Raw genomic sequence first — 18583 nt, 5'->3', positions numbered from 1 at the left:
AAAATGTGAACCAAGTTAACAATTATAAATTACCTTGTAACTCTCCTTTAGTTAGTAAGAGTCATTTAAGTTGTAGCTTTAATTTTCAAATATAATTAAAGATAATTAAATACTTGTATAGTTAACAACTATATAATTAAATACTTGTATGATTGTAATATAAGTATAATTAAATACTTGTATTAACAACTGTACAATGTATCTCCAATTTTGTTCATTGTTCTTTAATCCATTGTTCTAGTTAGATGTTATAACACCTATATATTTTTTATCTTTCTGCCTGTTACCTATTATATGTGTTAATATATTAATTATATTTTGTAAATGTGTTAATGTTGTTATTCGCTTTAACTAAATCAACTAAAAGTAGACTAGTCAAAACTTAAGTTAGTAGACTTTGAAAAGTCGAGTAGTTGTTTTAATTGGCGATAGATTTCCTTCTAATAGTCTAATAGTCGATTTAGTCAAGTATTCTTAAAATCTTTATATCTTTTTATATGACTTTTTAATCTTTAATTTTTATTTGCTTATTTAATAACAATACCATGTACTATTATAACGATTACATTTTGTTTTTGTTTTCTCTCTTAAAGTTGTACCTATTTCATAGCATGTTAGCAATATTTATATCAAATCAAACTTTTGATTATGTATTTCATCAATTTTTATTTTGTTTACTTTAAGCTTGTGGTTTTCATAAATACTTTTATTCAGAGCCGTTCCAAAGTAGCTTGGAGCCCTGGTGCAAAGCAGCTAAGGGGCCTGGTGCAAAAATAAATTTTAAAGCTCCAAAATCTATACAGTCTCATTGTATATATGATTGTATATTTGACTTTATTATTTAAATGATATAATTATAGATTATAGATATAGATTAATGATGTTATAATTCAAATGATATGATGTTAAAAGTAGAAAGGGAATATAAGTTACTTTATTATTTTTATTACAATTTATTCAAAAACAAAAGAAAATTTATTCTTATATTTTAACTAAATCGACTTTTATTCTCCTTTTGATTTCAAAAATGTATTAGTCAATTTTGGTCAACTTGAGAAAATAAATAAGTTAGTTTAGTCAACAGTCAAAATGTATGTATGTATATGCATATTTGTGTGTGTATGTATAAACACACACACACACACACACACACACACACAATGAGGAAAAAATAAGCGGCACCCTCCAGATTTTTCAAATTTTCAGCAAATCAATATTTAATTTAATCTCAAATTTTAACTAATGGTAGAAAAGTGTTATACAAAAAATACACCATGTAAAGATTTATTAATTAATTTTTATATAAAAAAAAGTTTAAGACCATTAAAACCAAAAATTCAATAAAAGTTGTTAATCTACTTGCCTTTAGACTTAAACAGCTTTGCAACAAGTTTTCATGCTTTTAAATAAATTTTGAAGTAAATCTTTTTATCAGTATTTTTATACCAATCTAAAAGCCATCTGACTGAAACTAAAAGTCATCTGGCCCATCCAATGTATTCTTTTATCTGAAAAGAAAACATTGTTTCATTCTTTATCCCATGATTTTTTTCTTGAACCCATGCGATCTGTTTGGCAATCTGTTTTTTCACCAGCAAAGATGATCCTATATATAAGAACTAAGTTTAGAGATTTATTTATTATTTGTTGAATTCTACAAACCCCGATAAGTAATTAAAGCTGCTGATAAAGATCTTTGGATGAAGGTAACGCTTTTAAAGCTTCTCTCAGAAGGCACTTTGCTGCTGTTTCCATAAGTTTTGGAGGTCATATAGGTTTACTAATTATACCATAGCCATTGGGATCCTTCACATAATTTGTAATTACCTCTATTGAAGGATCTCTTATCTTTTTAATTCTGAATACTGTCTTTTTAAATGAAGTAGTTAAACTACGTTCAAATTAAGTTAATTTTATTCCTTTAAGCATAATTAAATAACACAATGATATCAATAAACTTGCTATCAATGTTAATCAATAAATTTTTTCTAAAATTATTGATTATTATTATGAAGTATTATATAATATTATTATAATAAAAATTATTGATTATTATTATAAAATATTATATAATATTATTACAATAAAAATTATTTTAAGTTTACCTTTTTTTAATCAATAAAATCTTTTGTTTTCAAATATTTGTCAATACTGAAACAGTGGAAAATTCTACTGGCTATCAAAAGTTAAAGTTTTTCAGAATTTCTGAAACGTAAACAATACGTAAACAAAAAATACAATTTTTGTATTAAACATGATGTTATGTTATTTAATTGGTTAAAATTTGTACTTAGTTTGACTACTGACATGTTAAAAACTTCTGACTTGTTAAAAAAATCAAAAAGCTATCTTATTTTTTTGCCCTCTCTGTATATATATATATATATATATATATATATATATATATATATATATATATATATATATATATATATATATATATATATATATATATATATATATATATATATATATATATATATATATATATATATATATATATATATATATATACATATATACATATATACATATATACATATATACATATATATATACATATATACATATATATATACATATATATATAAATATATATATATATTTATATATATACATATATATATATATATATTTATATATATATATATATATATATATATATATATATATATATATATTAAATAAAAACAGTCCTTGGAATTAGGATCAGTATACGGCAATGTTGACCTTCAAGTGTTTGAGGTCAGTTAAAAATGGCCGACCTTGTTTCTATGTGTGTGTGTGTGTGTGTGTATATATATATATATATATATATATATATATATATATATATATATATATATATATATATATATATACACGTAGAATATGTATATATATATATATATACATAAAAACAAGGTTGGCAATTTTTTACCAACTTCAAACACTTTGAGGTCGGCATTGCCGAATGCTGACCCTAATTATGAGAGCTGTTTATATATATGTATATATGTATATATATATATATATATAGATATATAGATATATATATATATATATATATATATATATATATATATATATATATATATATATATATATATATATATATATATATATATTAGGGTGTTCAAAAAAATAAAATTTTCAAAATGCGAATACACTAGAAGCCAAATTTGGGGAAAATATAAAAAAAATGTAAAAATGCAATTACAAAAATATTGGCGTTTACCTTGTGCTCAATTGGCAAAATGCCCCGAAAAATGCCCGAATTGTTCCTAAACTATTTGGCTTTGAACACAAGGTAAATCTCAATATTTTGTAAAAAAAAATTTTCTAATGTGATCATAATGGTCCAAATTTTTTATTTAGATTGTTGTGTATCCTGGTTTTTTCATTAGTGTTGTTTAAAATAAAAAATTTTTTTGCATAATTTATGCAAAAAAAAAAATTCTTTTATTTTTTTGCGTATTTACGCAAAATTCTTTTTTTGTGCATTTGTGCTGAAATATTTTTTTGTGAAATTATATTTTATTATAAACAATAATTACGAAAAGACTAGAATACACAACAATTTAAAAAAAATCTTAAAACCATAATGATCACATTAGAAAAATTTTTTTTTACAAAATATTGAGGTTTACCTTGCACTCAAAGCCAAATAGTTTAGGGCATTTTTCAGGGTATTTTGCCGCTTGAGCACAAGGTAAACGTCAATATTTTTGGAATATTTTTTTTGTAATAGCATTTTTGATATATTTGCCCCAAATTTGGCTTCTTGTGTGTTCCCGTTTTGAAAATTTTATTTTTTTGAACACCCCTAATACATATATATATATATTCATATATATATATATATATATATATATATATATATATATATATATATATATATATATATATATATATATATATATATATATATATATATATATATATAGATATATATATATAGATATAAATATATATACATACATATATATATATATATATATATATATATATATATATATATATATATATATATATATATATATATATATACATACATATATATATATATATATATATATATATATATATATATATATATATATATATATTTATATATATATATATATATATATATATATATATATATCTGTGTGTGTGTTTAGTTTTATATTTTGTTTTATACATAATGCATTAGTTTTATACATCATGCATAGACAGGTACCACTGCTTTATTCTTTGCTGCACAAGGTGGGTATTTAAAAGTTGTAGAAGAGCTTCTAAATAATGGTGCTGAAATAGATCTGCCATCAAATGAGGGAGGGACTCCGCTTTTTGTTGCTTCACAATGCAATCATTTAGATGTAGTTAAAGAACTTGTTAAAAGATCAGCTAATATTCATGCACAGATGAAGGTACTTTTATAATAATCAGTATAATATTTAGTTATAGTTTATTATAATCTATTATCAGTGACTGACTCTTTGTATAATTGTATAAATTTAATTGCTTAAACAATCCTCCAGGTATTTGCAGAATGAATTTATAAGCTATTTGTAGGTGACTAAAATTTTAGTCAAAAAGCAAAAAATTAATAATGATGTTTTTTTGGTTGATGTTTTTTTAAATGCATTTATACAAATAGGTAGAACATACAAGGAGTGTACATATATCATCTGAAAAATAGGAAGAACATGCAAAGAGTGCTGCTATATCAACTGACATAAAAGTAGAACATGCAAAGAGTGCAGCTACATTGACTAAAAAATAGTTGGAGCATGCGAGGAGTGCTATTACATCAACTGAAAAATTAGTAGAACATGCAAGGAGTGCAGCTACATCAACTGAGTGTTTTGGCTTAGGATAACTCAGAATAATTTTTAAATTTACTTATCTTATAATTATATATATATATATGTATATATATATATATATATATATATATATATATATATATATATATATATATATATATATAAGTAAATTTAAAAATTATTCTGAGTAAAAACAAGTTACGCTGATACAAAAATTAGGTGGAAAAAAAAAAGAAAAAGCTGTATTCATTATTTATATTAATTATTTAATCATATTTTTCATCTCATTGAACGCTAAATTTCCACAGAACTTTGCTAAGATCAGTCAATTTTCTATTTCATAATTTATAAATTACTTTTTAACTTTCCTTTTATATGACTATTTATATGAATCTTTTTTTTTTTTTTTTTAAAAAAAAAAAGGATGGAGCTACTCCCTTGTTTGTTGCATGTCAAAATGGCCACATTAATGTAGTGAAACATCTTCTTCAAAAAGGTGCTCATGTTGACCACCAAAGATTTGTAAGTAGTTTTTTTTTGTTTTTTGTTTTGAGGAAAAGTATTTTGTAATCTTTATATCAAAACATTTCTTTACTGTAGGACTTAGCCTCTCCTCTATGGATTGCTTCCCAGGAAGGTCATGTTGCAGTTGTTAAAGAGCTTCTTGCAGCTAATGCAACTGTTGATCTCCATCGACAGGTTGGTAAATAAAATAAATTTTTGGTTGAAAAAAGTTAAACAAGAATGACTAATTGGCTAATCAAGACATTTGTTATGTTCACAATTTTTTTTTCACAAATGATTTAATGCGGTAGTGGTGTCGTGGTTGAGCATTCGCTTTATAAACGAGAGGTTCCAAGTTTGATCCCACCACATCCCTGGTAGTACCACACTCAACTTGTTTCTCTGCGCAGCAGCCTTGTTTGTAAAGCTTCGTGTTTCGGAGTTATAGAGTTGAGAGAGGGTTTTAACCACAACTAAGTGGCCTCCTCATCTGTAGTGGCCTTCTCGGCTTTGGGGAGGTGAAATAACAAAAAAAAAAAACATTTGTTATGTTCATAAAAATATATTTTAAAGATAAATTAAGTTAATTTAAACTTAATTTTTTACAAAGTTAAACAATTATGACTATTTGGCACTCACAATATTTGTCATGTTCACAAAAGAAATAATAACTTATTTTTGTAAAATTTTATTTAAAAAAAAAAAGTTGTAGTGCATGCCACATTTAAATATGCAAGTCAACAAAATTTAGGATGGAGGAACACCTTTGTTTAAAGCTGCTCATAAAGGTCATTGTGATGTGGTTGAGCTTCTTATTAAAAATGGTGCATCATTAGAGTTACTTAAGGTAAGTTTGTTAACTTTTACATTTTCTTATTTACTAGACTTTAATTTAATTAAAATTTTTTATTAAAATATCTTTTTTTTATTTACATGTGTAAATGGCGAATTTAAAGCTCAATTAAAATAGAGAAAGTTTTTTATAATTAGTAATCAAATACTCATAGCAGTAGTATAGAATTTGTATAGAATAATAAATAAGTAGCAAAAAGTATTGTAAAATGAGTCGTTTTATACTTAATATCTTTAATTTTGTTTTTTTTTTGAATTCCCTTTTTACCATGTCTTTTTCTGTCTTTAGTTTTGTTGAAAATAAAATCTATCAAAAAATCTAATATTTCCACTCTATTACGCATGTTTTTTGTGTACTTAGCATAGCGTAAAATATTGTTAACGGCATCATACTAAAATATTGAGCTGCAGGGGCTTCAGTATATACATTAAGGAGTGGTCACACCCCTTAATGTATATACCATTTTAGATTTTCACAGCATTTTAGATTTTCACCATTTTAGATTTTCTTATTATAAAAAAATGGGACTTGCATTAATTAGGTTATTAACTCTAGACATTTTAGGCTGTCCTGAGCTATACATAAGAGATGTTTTGCTTAAGCACTGTCATTAAACGATCAAAACATTTGTTGGTAATTTTGAGTGCAACTCCATGATTAGCAAAGTATCAAGAACTTTTGTTTCATCAAGAATATTTAGGAAAGGGAAGTTTACACAAATTTTGTGTTCAAAATTTTGACTTTTTCAGAATTTTTGAGAGTTTTGACTTTTTCAGAAAAAGGTTTTCAGTATTGTTTTTAGAGGTTTCATGTTGCTACAGCTGAATTTAACCGCAAAAAAATATTTAAATGATTCATTTTTATTACTAGTGTAAAAGCAACATTTTCAAAATAAAGTAACTCTAAATTTTGTTTTAAGTTTTCATAAGTTTCTTTTGTAAATCTATTTTATTAATTGCAAAGATAGTCAGTTGTTTTTTTTACTTGAGTTTCAAAAGCCTTTCAAATACGAAGAATGTTTTGTTTGTTCTCTTTGGCTGTTCAATTTAATAAACCTTAAATGGTCAACCAAATCTCTCAAAGCTTTAATTAAATGTTTATCTGTTCAAAGGCCATGTTGGTCAATGCATAAAATGGCTGAACATTAAACTTTTATAATAACACTACTTAATAGCAAATATAGTTGGTTTTTTTAATAGTTGCCCACTATCTGGTTTTTAATCGTTAAGGCCATATTTGTGCCATTTAAATAGTTATGCCCACAATTAAGGGATTTGAATGTCTGTAAGACAAATAAAGTATTAACTTAAATTATTATCAAATTTAGTTTATTCAAACAGCAAAGATGAAAACCAGGCTGCTTGGTTTAACATTTTTTTTGCTTTAACAACCTGCTATCTTTAAGTACATGTATTATTTTGATAATATAAGTTTTACTACTTCTTTTGCAGTTAATAAAATATGGATAATTCAGGTTTGATATACTGTTTTGATGATGCAGTTTTATCTTTTCAGATTAGTTTGTGTAATTTGTAAAAAAAAAAAATAGCAAAATAATATTGTTTTCTGACAAAACATTGAAAAAATATTGCCTTAAATACAAGAACCTTTTACTTGGTTAATTATATAGATACTGGTATGTGGAGTAGTTTTTAAAATGTTAATGTATAATCACCATAGATACCAGTATTGCTATATATACTGGTAAAATTAAGTAAACTTTAAAGATAATATTTGGGTATTAATAATATTTATATAAATATTTTTGCTCTAAATAGTGCTTGAATAAATTTATTTAACTAATTTTAGAATGGTGAAACAGCCCTTCATGCAGCTGCATTGTTTGGTCAAATTAATGTTGTTAAAAAACTTGTAGAATCAGGTGCTGATCCTCATGTTCAAAACAAAGTAATATTATTAGTAAAATTATATTATTAGTATATTTATTTTTTATAGCAATACTGCAATTAGTTATTTTTGTTTTAATTTTATAACTAATCTTCAGCAATATATGGTACATCATTGTCAAGGAACTTTTGCTAACACTTGAGCAAATGAAATTCATTTAATGCAAAAAAATCATTGTTTGTTTATTTTATTGAAATATTTTGTATCTGTTTAAGTTTTTAAAATTTAAATTTCACATAAACAATGTCAATATAAATAATTAATTTACATAAATCTTAATCAGTATTTCTAAGTAAATGGAATTTGATTAGGAAAATTAAATTTCACTTTTTTTCTATGATAGCAATAAATCTTTATAAAATTTACCAAGTTTTAATTTTTGTCCAAATTTTAGGCTAAAATTACAATAAGTTAAAATAAATTAGTAATTAAAGTTCTTCTTTTGGTTTTTAAGAAAATAAAGATTCATATTTAACAATGTAATATAACAAAATACAGTTAAAATATAAAAATTAAGTTTGGTTTGTTTATTATTACAAAAAATTACTTTTTTAAAATAATTATTTTTTAAACAAATAGCAATTTTATTTTACAACTTCACACAAAGCTAAAGCACTCAAAGATTGAAAACAAATTTGAGTTTCAAGTATAAAAGAATTTTCGCCACCTGTCATATCTTTCTGCAAAACAGATATAATTGTGATTTAAACAGTTCACTATCACCTCTGTACAATTTTGAATCTATTATTTCTCTTGAATCAAATCCTCTTGCAAGAACAACGAGTAGCAGGCCTTGTGATGAATAAAAAATGTGCAAAGCATCAGCGAAATGTGCTTTGTGAAATTAAATTATTTTTATTTTAGTCTTGTATTTATGGACAATTTTTAAACTACCACAATTTACTAAATTAATGCATAACTATTTTATTTGAGAATCAAAAAATATTATTGGTTAATCTAATTGTAAAATAATTTTTATCCTAAAAGTTGCTCCTAATAACTATTTGTCTACTTTTTACTTCTTGTCATACATTTTTAAAAATTTAGCAACATTTTACTTCTTGTCATACATTTTTAAAAATTTAGCAACATTTAGTTAAGTAATTTTTAAAAATAAAAAGAACAAAAAAGTTCAATTGAAAAAATAACAAACATTTATTTCGAGTACTAACTTTATTAAGAAAACAAAATTTTTATTTTACTTTAACAAATTTAAAATTCAAATCTTTATTCAAATAATTTTTTTATCAGAAACTTTCCATAAATTGACCTGTACAGAAATTTCTGTGCACTTATTGGATATCACATAGTTTGTTAACTACATAAACCAGGCATTAAAAAGAAACTATTTTACTCCTATAATTTTTGTAAAGATAATCAAAACAACTAATAATGATGTTATCATTATTGGTTTGTTGTTGTTTAGTAATAAAAAACATTTATTATTTTCAAATAATAAACTAGTATCGTTATTATTGGGCAATTTTATGCCATAAGAAGAAACTTTAAATGACAACTAATATTTCACTTTTAGTTGTGTAAAATGATATACACTAATTTAAAAAACTTTATTTGATCTCAAAAATATAGAGTGATTATTTTTTTGAATGTACCTGAAATAAGTGTTAACAACTATGTTGTTCTGACTCTTTTTGAGTATGTACTTCCAAAATCATCTTTTATAAAGGTCTAAATTTTATTACAATAAAAATGCATTAAATAAGATTTTTCCTGTGAACTATGTTTAAAATAAATATAATAAAGATATGCAGGCCTGTCCTATGCTCACTAAGTTAATATTGTACCTCCTACAATAAAAATTTTTACTCAAAAATAAATTCCTAGCAAATGTGTTCTTAAGGGCTGTTTATATGAATCAGGCTGGCCCAGTTAACCAGGCTGATTAAAAAAATAAATGTTTACATTAGTTTTTAGTTTAAATTTGAATTGCACATTTTTATTTAATTGGTTGTTTTAAAAACAGTTCGTAATATCTTTGATTGAATTAAAAAATGGCATAACTTATCTTATACAATTAGCTTTCTCTTTTATTCTCTCTCTTTTCTGTAAATACTATAATGGGCACTGATCTAAAGAGCTAGCGTCTCTTGTGCTATCTACTAAAATTCATTCTCATGTCACTCGTCATTCAATTAAATCTCATCCTTTTTCTGTGACTGTTCCTAAGTGCTTCAAAAACTCTTATTCATCTAGTTTTTTCCTCGAACATCAGTTCTTTGGAATTCGTTTCCTTCATCTTGCTTTCCTGATTCATACAATTTGCAATCCTTCAAGTTGTCTGTCAATTATTATCTTGCTCTACAATCTTCATCTTTTCACTTCCAGTAACTTCCAAATCTAGTTAATGGTTGCTTGTAGCCTTGTTGGAAGCAAAGATGTTTAAAAAAAAAAGACTGTATTCATGAGCAGAACTCATTTGTTTGTGTTTGTACGGAAAAAATTGTCTCACCTGAGTAGGATCCCATTGAAATTAGGCAAGATTTCAGTTATCTGGGCTAGCCCAATTGTCATTTTAAAAAAATTTAATTTTTATAAGTAAATATTAAACACACCAAGATCTGGTTATACTTAGACAGCCCAGGTAAACAGGGTAGCCCTTCTCAAAGGCTTTTATTTGGAAAAAAAATCTGTTTATATGAGTTGGGCCATGGTTAGGCCAGCTTATTTCATATAAATGTACAAGTGTGCATAAAAGTATTTTTCACAAGTGAGAACACAACAATATATATTTTTAATAAATGGTTCTTGGAAACCTAAAATAATTGCTGATAAAGCAATTATTTTAGGTTTCCATTTTTACAAATAAAAAACTATTATAACCGACATTAACATTAATTTATTTTAATAATTAAATATTTATATTAATAGCTAAATTAATTATTAACTATTCTTGTTAACTAAATTATTATTAACTAATATTATTATAACCAGCAATAACAGCTCTCAAAACAGATTTACTAATATTTGAATCATTATTTAGAAATACATTATTACATTTTTTATTCAAATATTTTTACTGATTGAAATTTTTTTTGTCCTTTATGTTATTCACTTCCCAAAGCTGAGTAGGCCAATTCAGTCGAAGAGCCTACCTTATTGTGGTTACTACACAAACCTTTATTGTGGAAACACAAACCTTTATGAACAAGGTCGCTGTGCGGAGAAACAAGTTTGTTGTTTCGAATTTCAAGTTCAAATTTGAATTTCAATTAAACTTCAGCTACTTTCTCCCATTCTCCAACCTTCTTTTTCTCATTTCTCTTTGACATTTAACTATAAAAAATATTTTTTTAAATCTAAAATATATCAATACATACAGGTTTAACATGCAATTTTTGTTTCTATTACAGTTTTAGATTATGTTTAAAAAATGTTCAAAATAATTTGAAAAATCCTTGTTATAAATTATTAGATAACATTATATAAAATATATTTTAAATAAAGTTTAAGTAGAAAATTATACTTATTTTAAATATCATTAAACAAGAATAAAAAAAAAATTTAGCATATGCAAAATAAAAATAAAACCTAAATTTACCTAATAAAACCCAAAATTACCCAAATAAAACCCACTGGGCTGGGTTTTTTAAAAAAAAGCCGGGTTTTGCCAACTCTGAATTAAATACAGTTTTTATTTTTCTTCTAGGTTTCTCCTAAAAAACTATAAAAACAAGTGAGCTCAATAAAATATTTATGTTAAATCCCCCCTTTAAAAAAAATATTTAAAAAAACAAACAGAAGTAAACAGTTCTAAAGAATTCTTATAATAGTGTCAGCTTATGTGGTAGTGGTGTAGTGCTCGCTTCATAAGCGAGAGGTTCCGAGTTCAATCCCCACTACGTCCCTGGTAGTACCACGCTCAACATGTTTCTCTGCACAGCGGCCTTGTTTTTCAAGGTTGTATTTCGGAGTTATTGAGTTGAGAGAGGGTCATAACCACAATTAAGTAGCCTCCTTGTCTGTAGTGGCCCTCTTGGCCTTAAGAAGGTGAAATAACAAAAAAACAAAAAAAAAATATTCCACAAATATGTAAAAACTTACAGTCCTTAATTAAATCAGTACATTTACAGACATTTATTTTAATTTTTGTTATAAATTAAAGTTTTATTAATTTTATCATTCATTCATATCATTCATTTCTGATGAGTCTCTATTGATGAAACAAAGTGTTAAATGAAAAAAGTTTGATAAATGATTTTCTACTAATTTGTTAATACTTTGTTCTTTTAAGAACATTGAGCACTCTATTTTGTAGAATACATTTAAAATTATTTTCATGTATACTAGGCTTATTATTAAAATTTGTTCAGCACTCATTATTTTATTTTAAAGTTCCATGTAAAAATGGAAACTAATAATTTCACTTAATTTTCACTAAATTTATTGAAAAATATACCTATATTAGATTAAAAAAATTATACTATTTCTTTGATTGAAAAAGTTGAGCATTTTGTCAAAAGAATTCCTTGGAAAGCACCTTTTCTTTTAAAACCGAAAAAAAACACAAATGATGTGTGTAATAATAACCAAGATAATATTAATTATGGGTTTAAAACAAAAAATACTCCACCTTTTATACCTGATTTGGAAAATTTTTAAAATAATCTGTTGCTCTTAATAAAAACAATTAAGTTTCATCCTATAAATAACAAATTTCAAAAAAAAATTAAAGTTAGATGTTAAAAAAATTAAATCAAACCCTAATTATTTGGTTTTCACTGATAAAACAAATAAAATTTACCAACTCATGATAGAAAACTATGAAAAATCTTTACGTGACAATATAAATAATTCTTATGAGAAAGCCCCTAAAAATTTGGAAAATTTAAATAGTTTAGAAGCCTAAAGTATCGCTAAAAAAATAAACTTTGAAAACAAAATTGAATCAATTGCCTCTGCCCAAGCTTTTCTAACACTTAAAGATCATAAACCAAATTTTCAAAAGAAATTTAGTAGGTTATTGGTTCCCTCAACAACAAATTTAGTAGGTTATTGGTTCCCTCGAAAACAAATTTACTAGGTTATTGGTTCCCTCAAAAATAAATTTAGTAGTTGCTATTGGTTCCCTCAAAAACAAATTTAGTAGGTTATTGGTTCCCTCAAAAACAAATTTAGTAGGTTATTGGTTCCCTCAAAAACAAATTTAGTAAGTTATTGATTCCCTCAAAAAGTAAACTAGAACTAAAAATGTAATTTGGTTCAACCCTCCATAAAGCAAAAATGTTTCCACTAACATAGGGAAAGCTTTTTGAAAATTCGTTGATAAACACTTTCCGCCCTCAAATAAATTGGACATGTAAGCAAAATTAAATTAGACAAAATTGATAATGTTCTTAGAAATAAATAAAACTTACCACTGAAAAAATACCACTGATGTTATAAATTAGTTCTCCATAATCGAAGATAAAAATGAATGTACATTTATTCAATTTGATTGATTAATGGTTTTTACCCCTTATCAACTGCAGATATTTTAGATAAAACAATTAAATTTGCAAAAATCCATACACTTATTCCAAAAAAGACAATTCATAAAATAAAATATTGCAGAAGGAAATTACTTTATATTAATACAGAATCTTGAAAAAAGAAAAACATACCTGCTTTGATGTAACAATTGGCACTTATGATAGGGCAGAAATTTGGGAATTTGTTCAACTATATATTTTAAATTTATTAAGTAAAATAATCAATATTAATGATTTAGGCCTTTATTGTGATGATGGTTTAATAGTGATGTGAAAAAAATTTGGTCCACAGTTCGATAAAATTAGAAAAAATATTACTAAAAAGCAAAATAAAACTACAAATGTAATTTGGTTCAACCCCCATATAGCAAAAATGTTTCCACTAACATAGGAAAAATTTTTTTAAAATTGGTTGATAAACACTTTCCGCCCTCTAATAAATTACATAAAATTTTTATTCAAATTAAAATTAAAGTTAGCTACAGTTGCACAAAAAATATGAAAAGAATTATAAAGGTCGCAATAATAATTTGAGTAAATAAAAAAAGTACTTTTTTTGTTTAAAAAAGTTGATTGATTCACTAACCGAGCATTTTAACACCAAGCTAAGTGAGTAGAGACACCAACACCAAGTTCAATAAATTGAGCGGTCATTATAGACTATTTACATTTTTTTAGTTTTGATCAAATATGCTCACTTTTGGTTTAATTCTCATTTGAGTCGGTCAACAGTTTAATAGTCTTTGTGCATATTTTAAAAGGTTTTTTGACATTGGTTTTTTGACATTAGGTTAAGAACCAGTTTAGTAAGCTGTTCTTAAATCAATGATAGGTATCTAGTCTAGTTTTGATCAATTTCATTTTAAAAAACAATTCTTCCAATTTCTGCAAAGAAGTTTGTTATCATCAGCACAAGGTAAATATGGAAAGCAATGTTATCATTAGAAAACTCATCCTGCACCTCTTTCTTGTCTGTAAACCAATATATGAAATTTTTCTTGCTTGCGTTCATTTGTTTTTCATTCGTGAGGCCATCAAATGTTTGTAATGCTCAAAATCTTGTCAAAATTATTTAATATATATAATTAAAAAAATAAATAAAAAGATATATAATAAAAAGATATATATAAAATATATATATATGTATATATATATATATATATATATATATATATATATATATATATATATATATATATATATATATATGTATGTATATATATATATATATGTATGTATATATATATGTGTGTTTATATATATATGTATATATATATGTATATATATATATATGTATACATATATATATATATTATATATATATATATATATGTATACATATATATATATGTATACATATATATATATATATATATATATATATATATATATATATATATATATATATATATATATATATATATATATATATATATATATATATATATATATATATATATATATAGATCTATAGTTTGTTGGCTTTGGGAAGAGCGGAAGGAAAAAAGTGATTTTTACGCCAACATATACGTCACTTTTAATTACTTTTAACTTTCGTCCAACATTTCCGTGTTGGACGAAAGTAAAAACCATTAATTTAATTACAAATTAATCGTTTTTTAAAAAAACCACAAAAACGCAAATTTAATTGACCAGAATGTTTTTAAAAACATTATGAATGTTTTTAAAACATTTTGAATGTTTTTAACAATATAAACAATGTTTTTATTTTAATTTTTTTTAATAAAATGTTTTTATTTTAATTTTTTTTAATAAAATGTTTTTATTTTTATTTTTTTTACTGTAAATCATGCGCGGAGTGTTGCTACATCGACTATCTTATAGCCTGACTCGCAAGGGAGTGCTGCTACATCGACTGACAAATAGCCTGACTCGCAAGGGAGTGCTGCTACATCGACTGACAAATAGCCTGACCCGCAAGGGAGTGCTGCTACATCGACTGAGGGTTTGGTTGGGGCAGGCAGTCTATCATTATTTAAAAAAAAAAATTCCGGTCTTGCATTTTAATTTTTACTTTTTGTCAGCAAAATATGGAAAAAACTTTCGGACAACATCTAAGGGTTCTATATAAATATATATAAATATATATATATATATATATATATATATATTTATATTTATATATATATATATATATATATATATATATATATATGTATATATATATATATATATATATATATATATATATATATATATATATATATATATATATACAGTATTGGACAAAACATTTGCAACCAACATCGAACGATGCTAAAAAGTGTTTCTAATTTTACATGTCTTAAAAGCAAAACGAACTATACTACCACAGCAAACAGTTCAAGAGTCTGGAGTCATAGCATGCCATGACATAAGCAATCAGCTGACAGGTGACAGCACACAGGCAAAATTTCGTTGACAAGTGCCATTTTGCAGCGGACAAAACAAGTGCAACTTTTTTTGTTTGTTTCATTTTCTTAAGTTTGGTCCGTGTCAACGTTTTTAATAATCAAAGGAAGTATCCAGAAGTTTCCAGAAGCATGCAGAAGCTTCCAGAAGTTTCCCAAAGAAGCATCCAGAAATATCCAGAAACATTCAGAAGCATCCAGAAGCATCGAAAAGAAGCATCTAGAATCTTCCAGAACAGGTTCACACAGGTTCATTTTACTATATAAGAGACATGTAAATCGACATGTAATTCAGTCAGTATATGGAAGTCAATCAGTCAGTATTATCAAGACAGTTTATCGAAGTGAGTTTTATCAAAGTGTTTTATCGAAGAACATCAATACAAGAAGTGAAATACAACAAGTGTTTCATTACATCAATACAGTCCACATCCAACCCAGACGTTGTGTTCCACAGACCATTATTGTATCATCACAAGGTAAATGTAACACGGTAAGCCTTGAGAAGCGTGATTATTTATTTTTATTATTTTTATGACTTCAAGTGCAAAAATGGCTCCCGACAGTCTTGGATTGGAACTAAGAAAGAAAGTTATTGGCGATTACGTAAGTGGAATGTCACAAAAAAGTATTTGTGATAAATATCGCGTGAAAAAATGGACCGTATCAAGACTATGTTCCAAATATCGTTCTACGGGGAAGTTGGCAGCAGATAACAAAGGTGGAAGACCGCGTTCCACCACTTCTAGAGAGGATTCTATGATCGTCAGATCCGTCAAGAAGGATCCCTGGATATCATCAGTCAAGATACAAAAGCAATTAGAGCTACCTGTATCAGACCAAACAATCAGACGACGTGCTGTTGAAGCTGGATTGTTTTCTCGACGCCCTGCAAAGAAACCGCTGATTTCACTAAAAAACCAGAAGAAAAGACTCCTGTTTGCTACATCTCATATTGACTGGAATGTGCAGAAATGGCGAACTGTCCTGTTCAGTGATGAATCGAAGTTCAACATCATTGGGAGCGATGGCATTTGCTGTATACGTCGACCGGGCGGAAAACGCCTCGATTTACGTAACTGCCATAAGACCGTGAAGCATGGTGGAGGCAATGTAATGGTCTGGAGGTGTTTTTCTGCAAACGGTCTAGGTCCAATACATCAAAACGATGGAATAATGGACCGTTTCATGTATAAAAATATCCTGAAAGATGTTATGTTACCTCATGCTGAATGGAATATGCCAATAAAATGTGTTTTTCAGCAAGACAATGATCCGAAACACACTGCAAAAGTAATCAAGCAGTGGTTTCGAGACAACCACCTATCGGTGGTTGTCTTGAAACCACTGCTTGATTAATGCTATCGGTGGTTGTCTTGAAACCACTGCTTGATGTAACTAAACAGTTACATAGTTATTTCTCTAAATTGAAAAAATGCAGCACTTTTATATAAAGAAACTAAATTAGCGTTATTTGGTTTACTCGTTTTGTCCGATACTGATATATTTTTAATATATATATATATATAAAAATATACATATAATATAATAATAAATATGTATATATTTATATGAGCACTTTAAAATTATTATATTATAAGTTTTACATTTAATTGTTTATTTAAATTTAGTTTAGTAAATATATTTAAAATATAAAATAATAATATAAGTAATTTATTAAGTTATTTTGATAATGTAAAATTAAAAACAGTTAATGTAATGTTTTTAGGATGGATTTATTCCTTTGGATCTCGCCAAAGACGCTAATCACGACGAAATTGTTTCATATCTTTCTACTGCAAGAAAGTCATATTCTACTGCTGTTTAGCTAATACATCATATTTATTTATTTTAACCCTGAATTTGTTTAAAAATTATCGTTTTATAATAGATTTTATTTTAGAACTGGAATCCAAACCAATGATCTATAATCGTTGACAATGTTTCAACTGATATGTGTGTTTGTTTTTCAAGGTCTTTTTATTCGTAACGGAGTACATTTATAATCGCTAAGAATAAATTAGCAAAATTTCTATAAAATTATGTATATTTTTTGAATTTTATTGTAAAGTTAAAATCTTCTTACTGACCAGAAGTATTTAAGTTTGGTTATTAGAAATTTTTAAAATGAAATTTTTTAAATTTGAAAACCGTTGCAATTATTGTATAATGTTTTTATTTTTTTTAACAATTATTTTTCTGTAAATAAAAGAATAGTATACGATGCATGTGAAAATTCAAATTAAAGAAACCATAAAACATTATTTGCTTATTTTTTGTTTCTTTAAATTTTTAAAAAGATCAATTATTTTTAATTTTAAAGGGATTATTTAAGGTAACGATCGTACCGCCATTTTTAGATTTTTACTAAGAATAATTTAAGATATTTTGAATTTAAAAGTAGTTTATATTACCGTTCTAAATATTCTTTATCTTCTCTGTGTGTGTGTGTGTGTGTGTGTGTGTGTGTGTGTGTGTGTGTGTGTGTGTGTGTGTGTGTGTGTGTGTGTGTGTGTGTGTGTGTGTGTGTGTGTGTGTGCGTGCACTTTAATATATAGAGCAATTCCACGACCGTCTCACAAAAAATGAAAAAATTAAACGAACCCAATATACATAATACTATATATC

The 18583-nt window shown here is 25.6% G+C and overlaps 1 protein-coding gene across 2 annotated transcripts in view; it reads left to right on the top strand.

Moving 5' to 3' along the window:
• Positions 1 to 18214, top strand: part of LOC100207907 (ankyrin repeat domain-containing protein 29) — a 40027-nt gene extending 21813 nt beyond the window's left edge. For both annotated transcript variants that reach the window (XM_065814131.1, XM_065814132.1), the window contains 6 exons: positions 4194 to 4391; positions 5214 to 5312; positions 5391 to 5489; positions 6046 to 6141; positions 7957 to 8055; positions 17685 to 18214. In XM_065814131.1, the coding sequence (XP_065670203.1) occupies positions 4194 to 4391; positions 5214 to 5312; positions 5391 to 5489; positions 6046 to 6141; positions 7957 to 8055; positions 17685 to 17783 (690 nt within the window). In that variant the 3' untranslated portion in view covers positions 17784 to 18214. The remainder of the gene's footprint in view (positions 1 to 4193; positions 4392 to 5213; positions 5313 to 5390; positions 5490 to 6045; positions 6142 to 7956; positions 8056 to 17684) is intronic.
• Positions 18215 to 18583: the final 369 nt, after the last annotated feature.

This window comes from Hydra vulgaris, chromosome 12 (assembly GCF_038396675.1).
Source record: "Hydra vulgaris chromosome 12, alternate assembly HydraT2T_AEP".
NCBI lineage: Eukaryota > Metazoa > Cnidaria > Hydrozoa > Anthoathecata > Hydridae > Hydra > Hydra vulgaris.
The sequence above is the reverse complement of the archived record's forward strand: the minus strand, read 5'-3'. Positions and strand labels throughout refer to the sequence as shown.